Source organism: Lissotriton helveticus, chromosome 3_1 (assembly GCF_964261635.1).
Source record: "Lissotriton helveticus chromosome 3_1, aLisHel1.1, whole genome shotgun sequence".
Lineage (NCBI taxonomy): Eukaryota > Metazoa > Chordata > Amphibia > Caudata > Salamandridae > Lissotriton > Lissotriton helveticus.
This window is the reverse complement of record NC_136061.1, coordinates 1,486,306,465-1,486,325,860: the sequence shown is the minus strand read 5'-3', so window position 1 is coordinate 1,486,325,860 and position 19,396 is coordinate 1,486,306,465. Positions and strand designations below refer to the sequence as shown.

The following is a 19,396-nucleotide window of genomic DNA, read 5'->3' as shown; positions in this document are numbered from 1 at the left end:
CTAATGTGAAGCGCTCTGACGCCTTTGGGTAAAGTCCGCGCTATATAAAAATGCATAAAGTTCAAGTATTAGTATCCATGCCTTTCCCCGCTCCCCCTCGTGTGTGCGCATGCGTGAGTGACTAGCGTAGGGTGTGCACAGCCAGACGGGGGAGCGCCAATACACAGGCACAACCTGCATGAATCAGCACCCCTCCGACGTAGGGGGTGTACAAAACGACGGGGGTGGAAATCTAGTTAGAACACCGGACACCCTCGGTAGAGAGACACTAATTATCGACGCACGCGCTGAGGAGTTATAAAAGAAAGGATGGTGTCTCTCTTAGGAGCACGCGCCGTTGCTGAGTGAGCGCGCGCAGTAATCCCGCTAATTATCTATTCAAGATGCCAAGAGACGTTAAGTCTTAAATTATAATCATTAACAGGCAAGAGGCTCTGGATATGCCCATGGTTTTATGACCGTCACCCCCGTTCCGAAAGTTGACAAGACGCGTTTTTAACTCTGTTGCTGACGCAACATGTCGGATAAGAAGTCAGACAAGGTGAGTGAGACACTGAAGCCCCGTGAAATATTTTGGGGATTAATCCTGCGAACAGTAGTACTTGTCTTTCGGCGAGCGAGGCCAGGTTTCTACAGCCAAAGGCTGATATCTGCAGCAGCACCGTGCTCTATCTCTGCCACCCATCAATAGATGCGCAGACCGAAGAAATGTAATTAAAATTTGGAGCCTTCCTGAAAATTGAACAGTGCCATGTAAATCAAATTACCTCAGCGTATCAATTAATCACAGTATTTTACTTCTAAATAATTATTGAAAAGGAAATAAATGAGGCACGTACCGCTTCCATTCCAATGCTTTAGATTCCTACTAAACGCCAAAACCATTGAAATGTTATGTGCTAGTTTGTTTGAGCGCGGCTACTATCTGTGTTTATGACATACATAGATGAAGGCACAGGTTATTGGGTAGAACATTATGGCTGAACTTTTTAACCAGGCAATAATTACTAGAATTAAATAATTTTTTATTAAACATGACTTTAAAAAAAAATAAAAAATTAAACACTTGGACATCACCTTGAAATACATTTGTGAGTATATCAAACTCATTGGATAAAGTCCTTTATCAAAAGTGGGCACTACTTGGTTTGAAACAAGCGGGGCACATATGTATATTTTCTACGTTTGTGTGTCTCACCCAAATTGTTTTTTTATTACTATGTCAAACTTCCTGTAATTCGGAGGCCTCTAGCTTTTTCATGTCTTAACATTTTCATTTCTTGCCTGATCTAATCTCTAAAATCTCCACCCCATCTTTTGCTTTCAGTGCATCTTAGCTGTCTTCATTTACACCCAAAAGCACAAACATCACACTGTCTTGGTGATTGCCACTAGGACGAGCACTACTGAAGATGTGCTGAAAGAATATACTTTTCAATCAATTTATCTTTATTCTATTCACACATACCAGAACAGGGGGGGGTTCAAAGAAGGACACTCAACGGTTGACCACTGTTTTGCTCTTTGGTCCATTGCACGGAAGTCGATCGATCAGGGGGGAAAATTATTCTGCTGTTTCGTGGACTTCCGTGCCGCTTTCGATCTGGTGGACAGGGAGCAACTGTGGTCAACACTGGGAGGGTATGAAATACCGGGTGACCTGCTAGCCCTAATCCAAGCATTGCATATTGAAAACTGGGCACAGATAATTCTGGATAAGGAGGGAGGAGTGACGAAGAGAATCCCAATTGGGAACGGCTTAAGGCAGGGGTGTGTACTTGCCACCTTACTATTCTCTCTGTTTTTAGCAGACCTACCCCAAAAATTAAGAGACATTAGAGGCGCAAACCCAAAACTCGGAGGAAACCAGATATCGTGCCTCCTCTATGCTGATGATCTGGTAATCATGGATCAGACGGAGATAGGGCTCCAAAGAAAATGAAATCGATTTCAAAGAATACTCTACTAGCAAAAAATTAGTAGTGAACATGGAGAAAACAAAAAATGTTTGCTTTGGTAGGAGGAAAACAAAGTTCTCTTGGTACTTGGGCACAGTATTGCTTGAGAGGGTAGCCGATTATAGATATCTGGGAATGTGGTTTTCTGGTACCCTGAAATGGTATACTCATTTACAAGCATTAAAAATGAGGGCATTATCGTCTGTGAAAGGCTTAAAAAGATTTAATAATACCTATGGAGAAATGTCGGATAGACCGGTCCTGAAAGCCTATCAAGCAATGGTGCCCCCTCAATTCTTGTATGGAGCCGAAGTCATTTACTTAAGTGGTAAGACCTCCTGGGATAGAGAGGAGGGAAATATATTAAAAAGCCTATTCGTACTGCCTAAATCTTCTATGGTACAGGCGGCAAGAATTGAGCTGGGAATTACCTCGTGGGCGATAACCGCCTGTATAGCCCTTGTACGATTTTGGGAGCAGAAGAGTTCCTCAAAATTTCCCAGTGGGCCAAAGAGGAAATTACCACGAGTGAGCTACCCTGGGCAAAAGAGACTAGAGTATCAATAAGGAATGCCTACAGGGTGCTCGAACTGAAGGTCTGCCCGCTACAAGACCATATAATAATAGGTAAGAAAGAACTTAGGCTCCAAGGAACTGATATGTCCCGTATTTATGACCGGGAGTACCTCTCACAAAAATGCTCGGTAGCCCATATGACATCAGCCTGGGGGCTTGACCAACATTTTCCCTATGTAGACCGGCTACCAAGTCATAGCTTAAGGCGGGAAGTCCTAAAAATGAGAATTGGAATAAACCCATGTTTCGCTAATAATGGAGATCGAAATCAAATGATGGGATGTAATGGGAATTGCACTTGCACTTTAGGCACTACCTGCAATATTACTCACATTTTATTAGATTGTTTGTGGTTTTTAGATATACGAAAGGAGTTTTTATGCCCTATTTTTAAAAATTATAATATTACAAACAGGATGCAAGCCGCTAAATTGTTTATGGAAATGGGGAACTTAGATATAGCCTGTGCCTTGGGGAAATATATGAAAAAAGTTAAGGTGTTCCTCAACTGCACAGAGTAAGATATAATAATATAAGTCCTCGATATTAAAGAAGTCTGAAACAATTAGTGTTTAAAATAGTAAGTGCTGCATGTTTAAGGAAGTGTTGTATAGTATGAATTAAGTGATTTTATTAATTTAATTGTTATAATACTCCGATTTTAAAAATGATAGTAATCATATGTATACCAAGAAGTAATATGTTTATTGGTACCGCTGTGCTATGTATCTGTTGCTGTTTTTATTTTATCCTTTTTAGTAAGATAAGAGGTAAATTGTACTTTTATGGTTGTAACAAACCAAATAAAGTATGTTTTGACTGACTGATATTCACACAAGGTGTATCACAAAAGAATATATAAACATTCATAATGAAGGGTACAAGTGGTTAAAATACAGTAAAATCAGGAGGGCAGAAATACAGTTCACATTTTAACTGACAATTCATGTATCAACATATTGCTAGTATAGAGTATTTTCTTACTTGAGTCACCCTAAGAAACATTGCAAGTATCACATACTGATAAAGATTTAAAAGAAATTGCAAATATAAAAAAGCCGGCCTACATTGTTTAAAATTTAGTGATTTCAGTAAAGGTACAATAAAAAATCTTTTCAGTTCCATTTAAATTTACAAAAAAGTGCAATGTGCATGGTTGATTGCTTAGATACAGTGGCAACGCTGTAGATCATTTGACCAGTTGTTGTGGTTTGTCAAGCCTATCAGGCGGTGGAATATAGTTAGCCTAAAACATGTTAAAACAAATCTGTGTTGGGCGTTAAGAAAGTTAAAAAGGTATGGTTGCATTGAAAAGGTGGTCAGGACCATTTGGTAGTATTTCACAGATGGTTTGGTCAGTTCCACACAGTCTCAAGTCCTGCAGATGGTTTAGACCAGGTGTACTCATAGTACGGCCCGCGGGCCACTGGCGGCCCGGCAAGCCTTTCCTGGCGGCCCGAGAACCTTGCAGACATCGTACCCGAGGTTTTGTTTTTGTTTAAAGTTTAAAGCCACTCGTTCACTGACTGCTTGGTTCTGTTTCCCTGCCTGCATCGCCAGCGCGACTGGAGTCGCTAATCAACTGTCCTTCCACTGCTGGACCGGCTGGGAGCCCTGAAATCACCTCGTGGCCGCAGAGGAGGGTGAGGCGCCGGCCCCGGGACTGCGAGGACCAGCATACACCAACTCCAGCTGGTCCTCTTCCCGCGTGAGCCGCGCCCCCTCCCAGTGCCACGCCCCCAGCCAAGCCCGTTAACTTCTCGCGGCACCCGCTTCGCGGGTGCCACTCGTTCACTGACTGCTTGGTTCTGTTTCCCTGCCTGCATCGCCAGCGCGACTGGAGTCGCTAATCAACTGTCCTTCCACTGCTGGACCGGCTGGGAGCCCTGAAATCACCTCGTGGCCGCAGAGGAGGGTGAGGCGCCGGCCCCGGGACTGCGAGGACCAGCATACACCAACTCCAGCTGGTCCTCTTCCCGCGTGAGCCGCGCCCCCTCCCAGTGCCACGCCCCCACAATCGGTCACACTCCTTAAACCTCACCCTCGGAACGCGCCTCGCGGGACGCGCGCGGGTCGGAGCCCGGGGCGAAGACCGGGCAAAGAGTGGGCCGTTTGAGGCCGTTCGAGGACCGGAGTGACTGGACTGGGCCATCCCCCTTGCAAGTAATTATTTTAATCTCTACTGATCCGTCATTTTTGTATTATTCACTGTTGATCTGAGAAACAGCATACTGACTCCCACCCTCACACGATGGTAGTTACAAGAGGAAAGAAGACTGTAGCACCAGGGAGTGTAGGAAATATACTGGGCCCCATGGACGATTTTATTACAAAAGCAAATTCGTTCATTGACCAAAGCATCTCCCTTATGGAAAATAGAGTCTCATTAGATCTAGAATTTGCAAAAAGATCCTCCCTGGGAAATTTAGCCCAGGCAAGAACTCCTGTGTCGACTACTAACAAAACAGCACCAGGGATTGCGACGGAGGGTAGACGTAGTCTCCCAAACAACGTAGACCTATCGGTATCTGAGTTTGCAGATTCTCCTTTAGGCTCTGATCTAGAAAAAACCCCAGAGCTCCCCTCTCAATCCCCCACTCAAACACTATCTTCGGAGGATATTCAAGAAAGAGGAAGGAGGGAAGGGGCAATTAGCAAAAAAAAACCTATTCAACCAAACCTCACAATATCAAAAACTGTTCCCCCACTTATCCCACCACCACCATTACAGCAACAATTGCTTACCGCAATAGTACATTGCGCTCAATCGGAAGATGCCACTCCCATATCATTGGTCTCACCAACTCAATTCTCTACAGAAAAGGGCTCGGAAGAATATGACAACTCTGCTTTTTTAAATAAGCTAGCTGAACTTTTTAAACATCTTCTACTACCGGTAGAACAAAAACTAGCAAAGATAGAAACCCAGATTTCGAAGCTCATCTCTCCATTACAACACAATCAGGGGCACCCTCAACAAAAGAAAGGAGGTACTAACCCTTTTCTTAAATCCCTCTCAAATTCTCTGGCTCCCACTGCAAAAACCACAATTCTGCAAACTACTGTACCACAGATAATCACACCAATAGCATTACCCACCACCCCAACACCCCCAATTACGCTGCCTTCAGTTACTTCAAATCCCACTCCCACAGCAACAAACATATCAAAACAAGTTAACAATGTGGCATCCACCAATCCTTCCTTACAACCAGCACCAATAAAAACCGCACCACCTAAGATCCCGGCACAAAATTCCACTTTCCAATCAACCCAAAGAAACACCCAAAGAGGTCCTGGAGAAAATAGACCTTACTCCGAGCTTCCCCCGGAGGCCGCCCCTTACGTAGTAGTTATGATAGGAGTACCTGAACTAGCTCCCAACACGTCGGAACCTCCATGGTCCTTAAAAAATAAAGTCCATCACTGGCTACAGGCAAATCGGCCTATGCCAACAAATTGCCATGGAAGAATTTCCTCCCTACGCAGGACGCCATGGGTGGGGAAAGGTAAAAAACAGTTCTCAGGGGACTGTATTATTATAACTTTTGAGGACCCTTGGGTGGCTGAATATATTAGTTCTTGGGACCAACCTAACGTCATGGGAGGAATCAGTATAAAACCACTCTCCTTCTTTTACCCCATCCTCCAACCTACAAACAGTAACTTTTTTGAGGACCCTGTCTTTCCTTGGGTCGAACGATCCCAGCGTCAACCCCCAGCATACGAGAATAGACAATATGGCCCCCCTCGCTTTCGAGAGCAGGAGAACCCATGGCATGTAGTAAATCCACGCCATCAGGGTTCAAATTGGGGAGAATGGGGATACCAACAGCAGAGGATGACTCGCAGAGAACCGCCCAGATGGGACCCTTGGCATAACATCCCATTAGTAAATCGATTCAGTCCCCTAGAAATGGTAGACTGACCATCAAGGGACATTGAACACATCACTCCTAACCGCCCATACTCCCCTCTCCTAACTAACAATCCTGAGGAGATATTACAAACCCCAGCCCCAAAAGCTAATCACCACACAATACCTTTTCTATTCTGGAATGTGGCGGGTCTACGATCTAAGATCGAAGACCCTTTAGCAGTGAACTTCCTCGAACAAGGCAAAATAATCTGCCTTCAAGAGACCTGGACAACCTCAGAGCTCCATCTGCTAGGGTACAAAACCTACTTGTCCCCAGCTAGCCGTAGCGCAATGGGTAGACCCAAAGGAGGACTCACAATCTATATTGCCAACACCCTATCTCGCCTAAAAGTGACCAATTTCTTCATTGACCCTAATTGCCAGATACTTTTCCTCTCCTTTGCAAACGAAGACACTATAGTTCTCGTAAACTCATATAACAACTTAACGGAATACGACTTTCTGATCTTTGTCGAAAATATGCAGGAGAGATTAAGATCCCTACTACAGAGGGAGACTAACTCTAAAACGATCCATCTTCTTTGGGGAGGTGACTTTAACCTTCATCCTTGCTCAATGGCAGTCTCCAATCGCTGTGGGTTCGTGGACGTACAAGAAGCTCCATTAGCTCACTTTGCCCACAACAAATCCGGCAATGTCATGAATAATATTTTGTCAGAGTTTGACTTAGTGATCGCTAACTCCCCAAAGACGAGGGAACTCCAATTTGATGCAACCTACGTGGGCAGAGGCCACCAGACAACAGTGGACTATATCCTGCTGTCTCAAGGCCTCGCTACAAAGGTTGCAGGCTATCAAGTTATGACAAACATACTAAGCGACCACTATGCATTAAAGATAGAACTCCATTCCCCAGAGCACAAACTAAAGGTCACTGACATAGCAAAAGCCCTCACCCAAGAAAGAGTGCAATTAGGGAAACACAATGGCTACACCATAAAATGGGAAAAGATTGATCCGCAAAATCTTACAAAAAAAATAGTTAACCAGGCGTACCAAAATATCATAAATTGCCTGGACCCGACATTAAACCACGCAGAGGTCCTGTCAAACTTCGGAGAAATCCTGGCAGTAGCTAAAGAGTTGCTCACGGGAAAAACCACAAATAAACATCCTGCAAAAAAAGGTTGGTTTGACCATAACTGCACCAAGGCCTTAACCGATCTAAAATCTGCCCTTCGCAAAAAACCAAGAGACGTCGGACTCATTCAGCTCTTGAGAAGACAGTATAAAAGGGACCGTAACCTCAGAGTCCAACAATTGAAAGAGAAACTGTGGAAAGATCTGGACAGGAGCTCCTTATCAAAATGCAGCAAGGATTTCTGGAGAACAGTGAGGTCCCCATACCTCTCAGAGAACAATTCTCCCAAAATAGAGGTCGCAATAGATGAGGGAACCTGGATCGCCCATTTTGGAAATATATTTAAAGATCAAGGTATCGCAGACCATTCAACGAACCTCTTCAATGAGGTACAATATCCTATCCCAATATCCTTCGATATTTCTGAAATCTTGGTGGCCCTGGAAAGAAGTAAGACAGGAAAAGCCCCGGGACCCGATGGCGTTCCTGTCGACCTCTTCAAATTCAATCAGGATCTCTGGGCACCCATCCTAACACGAGTTTGTGCTGCTGCAACCAGCGAAGGAATTTTAGACTCCTGGACCAGATCAATTATGGTCCCCATTTTTAAGAAAGGGGACCGCCAGGACGTAAAATGTTATCGTCCTATCTCTCTCCTGGACTCCCTTGGCAAAGTGGTGGGAAGGGTTATGTTGGGGAGACTCCAATTGTGGTGCGAGGAAAAGGCAATTATCTCAGATCTCCAATTTGGTTTCAGAGCAGGTCTTGGAACAGTAGAGCAGGCACTTAATCTCAGTCTCATAATGGCCAAATACATGCATGCCAAGAAAGCTACGGTATACATGGTCTATGTAGACCTGTCTGCCGCTTTTGACTGTGTCTCACACTCCAAATTATGGACAGTCCTAAGAAAAATGGATATAGACCCCTCCCTATTGGACCTTTTGAGAGAGCTCTATTCCGGGGCCTCGGCGAGAGTCCGCTTTGGAAAGAATGGCGAGTTGACAGCACCTTTCGGCGTGGAGCGAGGAGTCAGGCAGGGTTGCGTTCTGGCCCCCTTTCTCTTCTCGCTTTACACCAACGGCCTGGAGGAAGAGATGTTGAGGGGGGCTCAGGACCTCCCAAAACTGAAACAGAGATCGATTCCAGCACTCCTCTACGCGGACGATGCTGTCATCCTGGCCCGAACACCCCGCGAATTACAGCTCTCACTTAACAGATATACCTCTTTTATGAATTCTTTGGACCTCAAGGTCAACGTAAAAAAACCGTTTGTCATGATCACGGGGGAGTGAAGAAAGGCATAAAAAACATCTTCCTTGACAAACAACCACTTGAGACCACCACACAATACCCATACCTTGGGGTGATGATTGATGACAAGTTTAACATGGAAACCAGCTGTGGACAATAGATGCCATCTTTTCAAACGTTCGACAGCGGCCCTGCAGTCCTTTTCACGAAAATTGGGAAGGAGACGTCCAGTAGAATTGCTGAGAATTTATAAAGCCAAGTGCCAGGCTATTGCTCTCTATGGAGCAGGACTTTGGGGTCACACAGGTGTTGAATCTCTACAGAAAATTGAAAATGAATTCATAAGATTCCTTCTAGTGACCCCAAAAGGCTCATCAATCTATGCCTCCCACATGGAACTGGGAATACCATATCTCCAGGATCTCATCAAAATCCAGCCTTTGCTCCTTTGGAGGCGTATCTGGGTATCGGACGCGAACACATTATCTCAGTCAATAGTGGCCGACACAATGTCACTCGCCCACTCTTATAGACTGAAGTGGCTCCGTTATATCAGAAATTTTTTTGCTGACCTTGGGCTCGAAAATTACTATCTCCAACCAGAGTCGATTGTCTCCCTTCCAAAAAAGGAGCTCATGGAACTTGCCCTGCGACACTTGGAAACATTAAGACTGTCAACTGACGCTGCAAAACCTTCAGTAATTCACGCGAACATAATCCAGCAAACCCTTGGCATCCAACCCTATCTTATCCTACAGAGTAAAATTTATGAGAGGATGTTATTGACCAGGTTTAGACTGAATCTTTTCTTCAGACTGGTAGCCTTCCCCACAACAAAACATGCCCCCATGTCCCTGCGATGGGAAATCAATTCAATCGAACATCCACGCTTTCTTGTTCTGCAAATTTTACCACCCCCACAGAAAACGATATGCAGGCGGTGGGGCCTCAGACAGTGCCGACCGGCATTTTACCGATTGCAATCCTTGGAGTCTGAAGAGGTTCGCTACCTAGTCCTAAACTTTTTAAAATGTATCATGAATCACAGAAAAAACCTCTAGCAACATGCAATGGAAAAAACTGACAACTTTTAAAAAAAAAAACATTTTTCTCTTTTTAAACATGTGTATTTTTGCTGTCACTAAATCTTAAATGTCTTTTAAAACGTCTCTTTCAATGTATATTAATGTAACTGCCGATTGCTTCTTTTATGGTTTTCTTTGTGATTAACCGAATAAAGAAAGATTTATTATTATTATTATATTATAAAGAGTGTCTGCAACCATAGCGCGACACAGAGACTCTGCTGCTCTGTGGGGGCCGGGTGATTCCCGCCATAGTCAGAGTGGGGCTGATGGGGCGTTGAGAGGTGAACAAAGCCTCATTAACCTACAAATGGTCTTTTAAAGACCTGTCAAGTGCTCGGGTGCAGCTGTGTATGTGCGCCTGGAAGCTGTTACAGCCCGGGCACACACAGGCAGGGTGAGGTGATAGAGGGAGGGAGGGAAAAGGGGGAGGGAGGGAAAAGGGGGAGGGAGGGAAAAGGGGGAGGGAGGGAAAAGGGGGAGGGAGGGGGGGGAGGGAGAGGAAGGGAGGGGGAGGGCGGGAGGGGAGGGAGGGGGAGAGAGGGAAAGGGAGGGAGGGAAAGGGAGGGAGGGGGAGGAAGAGGGAGGGAAAGGGAAGCAGACAGAGAGAGCGAGGGGGAGCGAGGGAGGGAGAGGGAGGGAGAGGGAGGGAGGGAAAGCAAGGGAGGGAAAGAAAGGGAGAGGGAGGGAAAGGGAGGCAGACAGAGGGAGGGAGACGGAGGGGGGGAAAGGGATGGGGAGGGAGGGAGAGAGAGAGCGAGGGAAGGAGGGAGAGCGAGGGAGGAAGGGAAAGGGAGGGAGTGCGAGGGACTGAGGGAAAGGGTGGGAGAGGGAGGGAAAGGGAGGCAAACAGAGGAAGGGAGAGGGAGGCAGAGGGAGGGAGGGAGTGGGAGGGAAAGGGAGGGTGAGGGAGGGAGAGCGAGGGAGGCAGGGGGAGGGAGGGGGAGGGAGGGAAAGGAAGGGTGAGGGAGGGAGGGAGAGCGAGGGAAAGGTAGAGGGAGGGAAAGGGAGGGAGAGCAGGGGGGAGGGAAAGGGAGGGAGGGAAAGGGAGGGAGACAGTCTCATTAACATAGAAATGGTCTTTTAAAGACCTGTGAAGTGCTCGGGTGCAGCTGTGTGTGCGCCTGGAAGCTGTCACAGCCCGGGCACACACAGGCAGGGTGAGGTGATAGAGGGAGGGAGACAGAGGAAGGGAGGGAACAGAGAGGGAGGGGGAGGGAGGGAGAGCGAGAGGAAGGGAGGGAGAGCGAGGGAGGGAGGGAAAGGGAGGCAGACAGAGCGAGGGAGACAGAGGGAGGGAAGGGAGGGAGAGCGATGGAGGGAAAGGGAAGCAGACAGAGGGAGAGGGAGGGAGAAGGAGGGAGGGAAAGAAAGGGAGGGAGAGGGAGGGAGGGAAGGAAAGGGAGGCAGACCGAGGGAGAGAGAGGGAGGGAGAGAGAGGGAGGGAGAGCGAGGGAGGGAGGAAAATGGAGGGAGGGCGAGGAAGGGAGGGAAAGGGAGGGGGAGGGAGGGAGAGCGAGGGAGGGAAAGGGAGGGCGAGGAAGGGAAAGGGAGGGCGAGGGAGGGAGGGAAAGGGAGGCAGACAGAGGGAGGGGGAGGGAGGTAGAGCGAGGGAGGGAGGGAAAGAGAGGGAGGGAGAGCGAGGGAGGGGAGGGAGGGAAAGGGAGGCAGACAGAGGAAGGGAGGGTGAGGGAGGGAGAGAGAGAGAGGGAGGTAGGGAAAGGGAGGCAGACCGAGGGAGGGAGAGGGGGAGGGAGAGGGAGGGAGGGAAAGGGAGGGAGAGCGAGGGGGGGAGATATGGAGAGCCAGGGAGGGAGGGAGGGAACGCGAGGGTGAGGGAGAGTGAGGGAGACAGAGTGAGTGAGGGAGACCTCAGAGCGAGGGAGACCTCAGAGCGAGGGAGACCTCAGAGCGAGGGAGACCTCAGAGCGAGGGAGACCTCAGAGCGAGGGAGACCTCAGAGCGAGGGAGACCTCAGAGCGAGGGAGACCTCAGAGCGAGGGAGACCTCAGAGCGAGGGAGACCTCAGAGTGAGGGAGACCTCAGAGTGAGGGAGACCTCAGAGTGAGGGAGACCTCCGAGAGAGGGGGAGGGAAGGAGAGAGAGGGAGACCTCAGAGTGAGGGAGAGGGAAGGAGAGTGAGGGAGACAGAGGGAATGAGGGCGAGGGAAGGAGGTAGAGGGAAGGAGAGAGAGAGGGAAATAGGGAGAGGGGAATAGAGCGAGGGAAACAGAGTGAGGGAGAAGGAAACAGAGAGGGAGACAGAGGAAGAGAGGGAGTGAGACAGAGTGAGTGAGACAGAGGGAGAGATTGAGAGAGTCCGAGTGAGGGAGACAGAGGACACAAACCACACTGTAAATTTGGCCCCCGAGAGAAAGTTTGTGAGTACCCATGGTTTAAACACTCTATTTTTAATATGTTCCTTGAGATGTTTGACAGGGAATCGGGTCGATCATAAAATTCTGAACGGCTGATATCTCTCATAACGTTCTTGATAACTTTAACTAAGTAATCTTTAAGGCCAGTTCAGAGTCACAACAGTCCTTGACTATGGCACGATTCAAGTTCATGTGTTCGAGGTCCATATTTTGTGCCGTAGCAGAAGTGGTTGAATTATAACCAGATCTATTAGATAGTTGGTCCCCAATTCTGAGTGACGTACATGGTTTAAACAATTGGTGGGAAGTGCTAAAAGATTTTTTTTTTTTTTTTTTTTTTTTTGGTAAAAACTTTTATTGAGCAACAAAAACATGTGTACAGAGATGGGCCCACAACCGCACGGGCCGGCCGCTAGGATCAGAGCATAATATGAGAGAAAACAGTGGTCGCCACTCCGGCGGTCAGGCACAAACTGAACACAAAATGTCGCCCACAGTATGGAACAGGATAGGACAATTTTCTTATTTTAAAGCACACCAAAACAACCAACATAAACACCAAGGCGAAGGAGTAATACATCGAGAGTCAGCCCTGGAGGGGTGGGAAACTCACTAATCAGGAACATGAAGGCACAATCAGTAAGACCAATTAAGGCGGGGGGACAGCGGGGAGGTCAATCAAGCCAAAGAACAGTACGCGAAATTTCAGGAACATCGAACTAGGGTGATAAGAGAACATCAGGGGCTTCCACCAGGGGAGGAGCACAAATGTCTCCGCGATAGGCGTTCCACTGACACCAGATCTTCGTCCATGCCCTAGGTCTGCCCCTAGCTGTGTAGACGTTTTTTTTTCGCGAAACATAGACCAGTCCATGTTTTCTTCCCACACAGAAACAGTGGGGGGCCTGTGGGAGCCCCAAAGTTGCGCTATGTCTCGCTTCGCAACCATATACCCCAGGGTCGCCCATCTGGATTGGGCCCTCGAACAGTCGGTAGGTTCCCACACATTCAACAAGCATCTCCGGGCCTCCGGCACCAGTGCAATTCCAGTCACGTCAGTCATCACCGCAAGCACCGCAGTCCAATAGGCAGCCACCCTAGGACACTCCCAAATAATGTGAAGGAACGTAGCACTCATCCCACACCCACGCTTGCATAGGCCATCCGGGGAAAAACCCATCGCAACCAAACGAGGACCAGTAACATAGACCCGGTGGAGGATCTTGAGCTGAACCAGACGGAGACGGGCAGGAATGGCAACCTCTTTCGGAGAAGATAACGCCGATTGCCAATCCTCATCATCTAATTCCAGCCCGTCGCCGACCCACGCTTCTCTAAGTCGAACGAGCAAGTCAGCGCGATTGTGAATCAGCTTCTTATAAATCAAGGAGATGGTGCTATCAGGGAGATAGCCATCTAGGATACGATCCTCGAGGGGGGAGGACTCGGGGACGGCGTCACCGGAGGCCAGAGCCGAAGTGAGGGCATGACGGACTTGTAAATATCTAAAAAATTCCCTATCACTCAGGTCATAATCCTTTCGAAGGGCATCGAAGGACTTCACTGCCCCATTCGCACATACGTCACCCACTCTACAGATTCCAATCATGTCCCAACGGTCAAACCCTTTCGTAGTCCAAAGACATCCTAGACGCTCAGATGCAAAAAGCGGAGTAGCCAGCGTCACTCGGTCACCCCACCCCAAGCTCACATTCGCAGCGCGCCACACACTAACAGCAATCCTAGTTGGTCCCGTAAGGCGGAGCCCAGCCGACCTAGAGTAAAGCGCCCTATTAAAGTTACCACCCGGCAGTTGGATTCTGTCCATCGCAAAGGCCGGAACCGGACCCGGGAGTACATCGAGTGGTTAATGGCAGACAGCTGCGTAGCCCAATAATATCTCCTGATATCAGGAAGTGCTATACCCCCGTCATACCAAGGGATAGTGAGCTTCGCAAGTGCGATACGTGGGCGCCCGTCCCAAATCAATTGCCGTTGTAGACTCTCGACCTCTCGGAAGTAAGTAGCGGGGATATCATCATAGGAATTCTGGAGTGCGTAAAGGAATCGCGGTAAGGACATCATCTTGAAAAGGGCAGCTCTGCCCAGCGGCGACAAGGGTAATTTACGCCAGCGAGCCACGTCCAGCCGCAATCTATGAAGCGGGGGAAGGAGATTACGTTCAAACCGGAGCGACGAATCCAATGTAATAAAAAAAACCAAATATTTGAAACCGGACTGAACAACCTGGATGGGAAATCTATTCAGCAATGTGGGCAGGTCACCCGAAATAACATAGACACAGGATTTAGACCAGTTTATAGTCAAACCAGAATTCTTACCAAACGAGGCGAGAACGTCAAATAAGACATTCAAAGATTTACGAGGGGAAGTAAGATAAAGAAGTATGTCGTCCGCATAAAGCGAAACACGGTCCTCAAAATCTGGGGACCAACGTATACCCTTGAGGGAAGGCTCCCAGCGAATCCACGCAGCTAGCGGCTCTAATGCGAGAGCAAAAAGTAGTGGAGACAAGGGGCACCCCTGTCTGGTCCCCCTACCAAGGGGAAAGGGAGCCGACACTCGACCATTAACCACGACCTGTGCAAGGGGGTCGGTATACAGTAGCTTCACCTATCCAATGAACCCCGGGCCAAAACCAAACTTCTCAAGAGCCGCCCAAAGGTAGGGCCACTCTATCGTGTCGAAGGCCATCGAGGCGTCCAACGAGGCCAAAATGGCCGGCTCCGTCAGAAGCCCCGCCCTCGCGATGGCTCCATAAAGGCGACGTAGATTAAGGGCTGTGTTACGATGCGGGATAAATCCGGATTGGTCCGGATGAATCAGGTCACTAACAACCATGAGGAGGCGAGTAGCCAAAAGTTTGGCAAGAACCTTAGGCTCGACATTTAACAGGGAGATGGGTCTGTAAGACGAACAAAGATCCCGGGGCTTACCATCTTTAGGAATTACCACAATCGTAGCCAGGCGCTGGTCATAAGGGAGAGCACCCCGCTCCCGGGACTCCGAAAACATTGACCGAAAATAGGGCGCAATCTTATCAGGACGCAGTTTGTATAACTCGATTGGCAAACCGTTCGGGCCCAAAGCCTTGCCCGAACGGAGAGAGCGAATTGCAGTCGCGATTTCGTCCGTAGAGAACGGGGCCTCCATGGAGGACCGCTCCAAATCGGAGAGGCAGGGCAAAGCAATGTCGCGCAGCAAGAGGCGAGAGTCGTCTTCATCCCTTTCCGACACTGGGGAGTAAACCGCACGAAAATAGTCCGCAAAACATTCCACTATTTCAACCGGGTCCGTCACTCTCACACCATTCAAAGTCTGAATCACAGGCACCACTCGATTCGCCCTCTCCTTCTTGTCCAACCAGGCAAGCAATTTCCCCGCTTTGTCACCCACATCATACAGACGACCCTGTTGTTCTCTAAACATAATTTTGGCCGCATCTGTGACCAGAGACTTATAGGCCAATTGCTTCAGACCCAGGCATGGAGTTTGTCACGAGTGACACTCGATTCCAGATCAGCCTCCATCTCAAGGATTTCCCTCTCAAGCTCCACCACCTCCCGATTCCTTGCCTTTTTGGTTTCAGCAATGAGAGACCGGGCCTGCCCACGAATCAGTCTTAAAAGCCTCCCATAGGGACACCGCAGAAGAGACAGACCCCTCGTTCTCCAGAAAGTAGTTGTCCAAGGACGCAATCAATTGACCACGGGTCTCAGGGGAGGTCAGGTACCAAGGGTTGATAGGAGCCACCCGGCCCGCCGCCTCCACCCCCCACATCAAACCAAAGCCAGAGCGGAGAATGGTCTGAGATGCCCCGGGGGAGGTGCCTAATCTCGCGGACAGCCGATGACTGTTCAGCTGGCATGAGGAAATAATCTAGTCTAGACAAGCTCCCATGGGCCCCAGAGTGGAAAGTATATTGAAGTTGAGTGGGGTGCATAAGTCTCCAGCAGTCAACCAAACCAAAAGTATCCAAAAAGCCACCCAGCCATAATTGGGTCGAAGGAATATCCCTAGGGGGGTAACGATCACTGAGACCAGAGAGCACAGAATTAAAGTCACCAGCCATGAAGAGAGCACCATCAGGGAGGCCCAACAGAACTCGGCCCAAATCAGAGAAGGTAGAGGTCTGCAAGCCGGGGGGCACATAGACGGTAAACAGGGAAATGGGCTTGCCCTCATATCGACCCACGAGGACGGCATAGCGCCCCCGATCATCAAGGATCACATCATCTATCGCAAGGGGAAGGGAAGCCCGGACTAGGATGCCCACCCCCCTGGAACCCGTTGTAAATCCTGAGTGCGCAACAAGACGATAGCCCCACCTATTCATTGCGCGACAAGTATTGCCCACTAGGTGCGTCTCCTGCAGAAAGACAATATCGGGAGACAAACGTCGCAGGCATCGCAACACCACCCCCGCTTTATACGATCCCCTAGACCATTGACATTCCATGAAATAAACCTCAACCCGCTACCCCCCATCCCACGAAGTAATGCAGGAACCCTCCCCCAATGAACATGACACTGAAAATACAATCATCAAAATAGAATCGCCTTGAAAAAACAAAACACAAACTACAAACCCCCACACAACCCACCCCCCAACACCCAAGGAAACACCCCCCACCCTGCACCCCTGCAGTAGACAAAGAAGCCACCCCAACATGCAGTGTGCCTGTCGCCCAAAAAACCCCGTTCTACAAAAAGACCCCGGAGGAGGAAAAGGCTCTGTCCCACCCGCCACCCCGACAGAAAGAAGGGGAGAGGAGAACACATAGAAAAGATGTGCTCAAGTACAGAACCCAGGAAGAAATAACATGATACGGAATCTGGGGCCCAGATAACAAGTTCAGCTCTCCACGCCACCCTCGGCACCACCCGAGTGCTCGGTGGGATCAGTCAATTTAGGCCGGTCCGGCAGAGAGTCCAGCCAGTCATTTACCGAATCAAGTCGGTCAAAGAAAAGGGTCCGTTCATTGTACTCCACTCGTAGCCTGGTAGGAAAAAGCATGGCGTATCGCAGACCCAAGTCTCGAAGACGCTTCTTAACTCCACGGAAACCCATTCGCTGTCTCTGCACAAGCTGTGAGAAATCCAGGTAAAAGTTCACCGTAGCATTTTCGAAGGCCACCGGGCCCTTAACTCTCGAGGCCTGCAGGATAGCGTCTCGGTCCCTATAATGAAAAAGTTTAGCGACAATGGGCCTCGGCGGGGCGCCCGGCTTACCCTGGCCACCCGGAACACGATGGGCACGTTCCACCGCAAAGAATTTGCTCAATCCGGATGGAGAAAGGTAGTTTTGTATCAAGTCCTCAACCAGGAGATCAACAGAATGCGGATCAGGATTTTCTGGAACACCGATCACACGCACGTTACAACGCCGTGCCCTGTTTTCAAAATCCTCCAGGCGCTGAGTCATGAAATCGTTTACCTTTCTGAGGTTGCCGATTTCCGTCTGTATCTCCGAGACGTCGGCCGTGAGGCTAGATGACTTGAGGTCCAATGACTTCACCTTCTCATTGGTTTTAGATAAGTCGGCCCGAATAAGGTTCACATCGATAGCCACAGTATCGATTTTGTGGGCCAGAGCCTCATACTGTTGGCCAATGGTTTCTCTCATGCCAGAGATGGCGCCCATGATGTCTTGCAGGGACGGCTCCGCCGAAGCCTCCAAAGGGGGCCCCTCTGCACTCGGGCCAGGAAAGGAGGCACCGGGGGACACCTTCGATTGCGTGTACCGGTCCATGCTGTTCGACTGGACCGGGCCTCCGCGAAGGGGCGTCTTAGTCTTTCGCCTCTCCTGGTCCCCTTTGCCCGTCATAGTGGAGACCGCGTCCCCAAGGGACCCACACGACCTGGTGAAAATGGCCGCAGGGAGACAGGGCGTCGGAGCCAAAAAAGTCCGCAGCGAGGGCAAGTCGAGGTGGGAACCGTCCCAGAAGGAGACGGAGCAGGCAAAAGGTGCCACTGTAGCCTCACGCCGCCGTACTCAGCACCGGCCAGACACCTCCGCTGGAAGACGCAGTCTGAATCAGAAACGAAACCGAAAGTTAAGAGGGGGGCCCAAGGGACGAGTCCCCCTGCCGCTGTTGTTCAACTCAGACACGGCAACAGAGCCTCACCAAGACCCGGGCGCGCCACCAAGGTGGGCCCTGAAAGTTTGAGTCGACGTAGCTTCGGTGCCCCTGGTCCAATTCGAAATCCAAAAACAATATTAGGATCAGCCCAGGTTCCTCTTCATTAACCCTTGTAAGGAATCAGGATATGTTCAGGATATCATGTCGGGAGTGGCGGGGGTCCGGAGAGCGCTGTGCTCACGCGACCATCACGGATGCCCGCCAAGCTCCTCCTCCTAAAAGATTTCTTTAAAGCATTTTCCACCGCCTGCCACGATCCAACATTCACGTATCCCCAAATATCCGAACTATACATTGCAATAGATCTAAATTTTTCATAATAAATAGTTAGCATTTCTTTTGGTTGGATATGCCCCAATTTCCTGGCCAAATTGCGCAGCGCCGAAATAGATCTTAAGAATTGCAGTCTTCTAGATTCAATTACACATTTCCAAGCCCCTTCGCAGTCAAATAAAATACCCAAGTCAGAAAAAGTTAGGGTTTGAGGTAGAATTTCTTTTCCTATATAGATTTTGCGACACTCTGCTACACCACGGCCCACTCTCATACCAAATGTCTTGCTTGTGTTAATTCGTACCCCCAGATTGTCCATAAATAGGGTGAAACTATTAAGGAGTCGCTGCAGGGCTAAAGGAGTGCGCACAATGAGCACGTCGCCCTCAGCGTAGAGCGAAACGGGAATTGGCCGCTGTTTTGCTTGCGGCAGATCCGCGCATAAACTAGCCAGAGTGTTACCCAAGTTACTAATGTATAAATTGAATAGAAAAGGGGCAAGTACGCATCCCTGGCTGACCCCTTTTTTTTATGCTGAAGGGGCGAGTACACTCTCCTTTTGTACCAAACCGTACACTTGCGTAGCTATTTGAGTACAGATGTCTTAAAAGGTTAATAGTACTATCAATACCCATTGAACTCCTCTCTGACCGCAATTTGTCATGATAACACAATCAAAAGCTGACG

At 48.9% G+C, this 19,396-nt stretch overlaps 1 protein-coding gene across 3 annotated transcripts in view; it reads left to right on the top strand.

Annotated features, from left to right (window-relative positions):
• The first annotated feature begins 342 nt into the window (after positions 1–342).
• LOC144825008 (uncharacterized) overlaps positions 343–19,396 on the top strand; it is a 329,870-nt gene continuing 310,816 nt past the window's right edge. The window contains exon 1 of one of the 3 annotated variants that reach the window (XM_078683918.1): positions 343–541. In XM_078683918.1, coding sequence (XP_078540044.1) covers positions 518–541 — 24 coding nt within the window. In that variant the 5' untranslated portion in view covers positions 343–517. The remainder of the gene's footprint in view (positions 542–19,396) is intronic. The other 2 variants (XM_078683920.1, XM_078683919.1) reach the window with 2 other exon arrangements.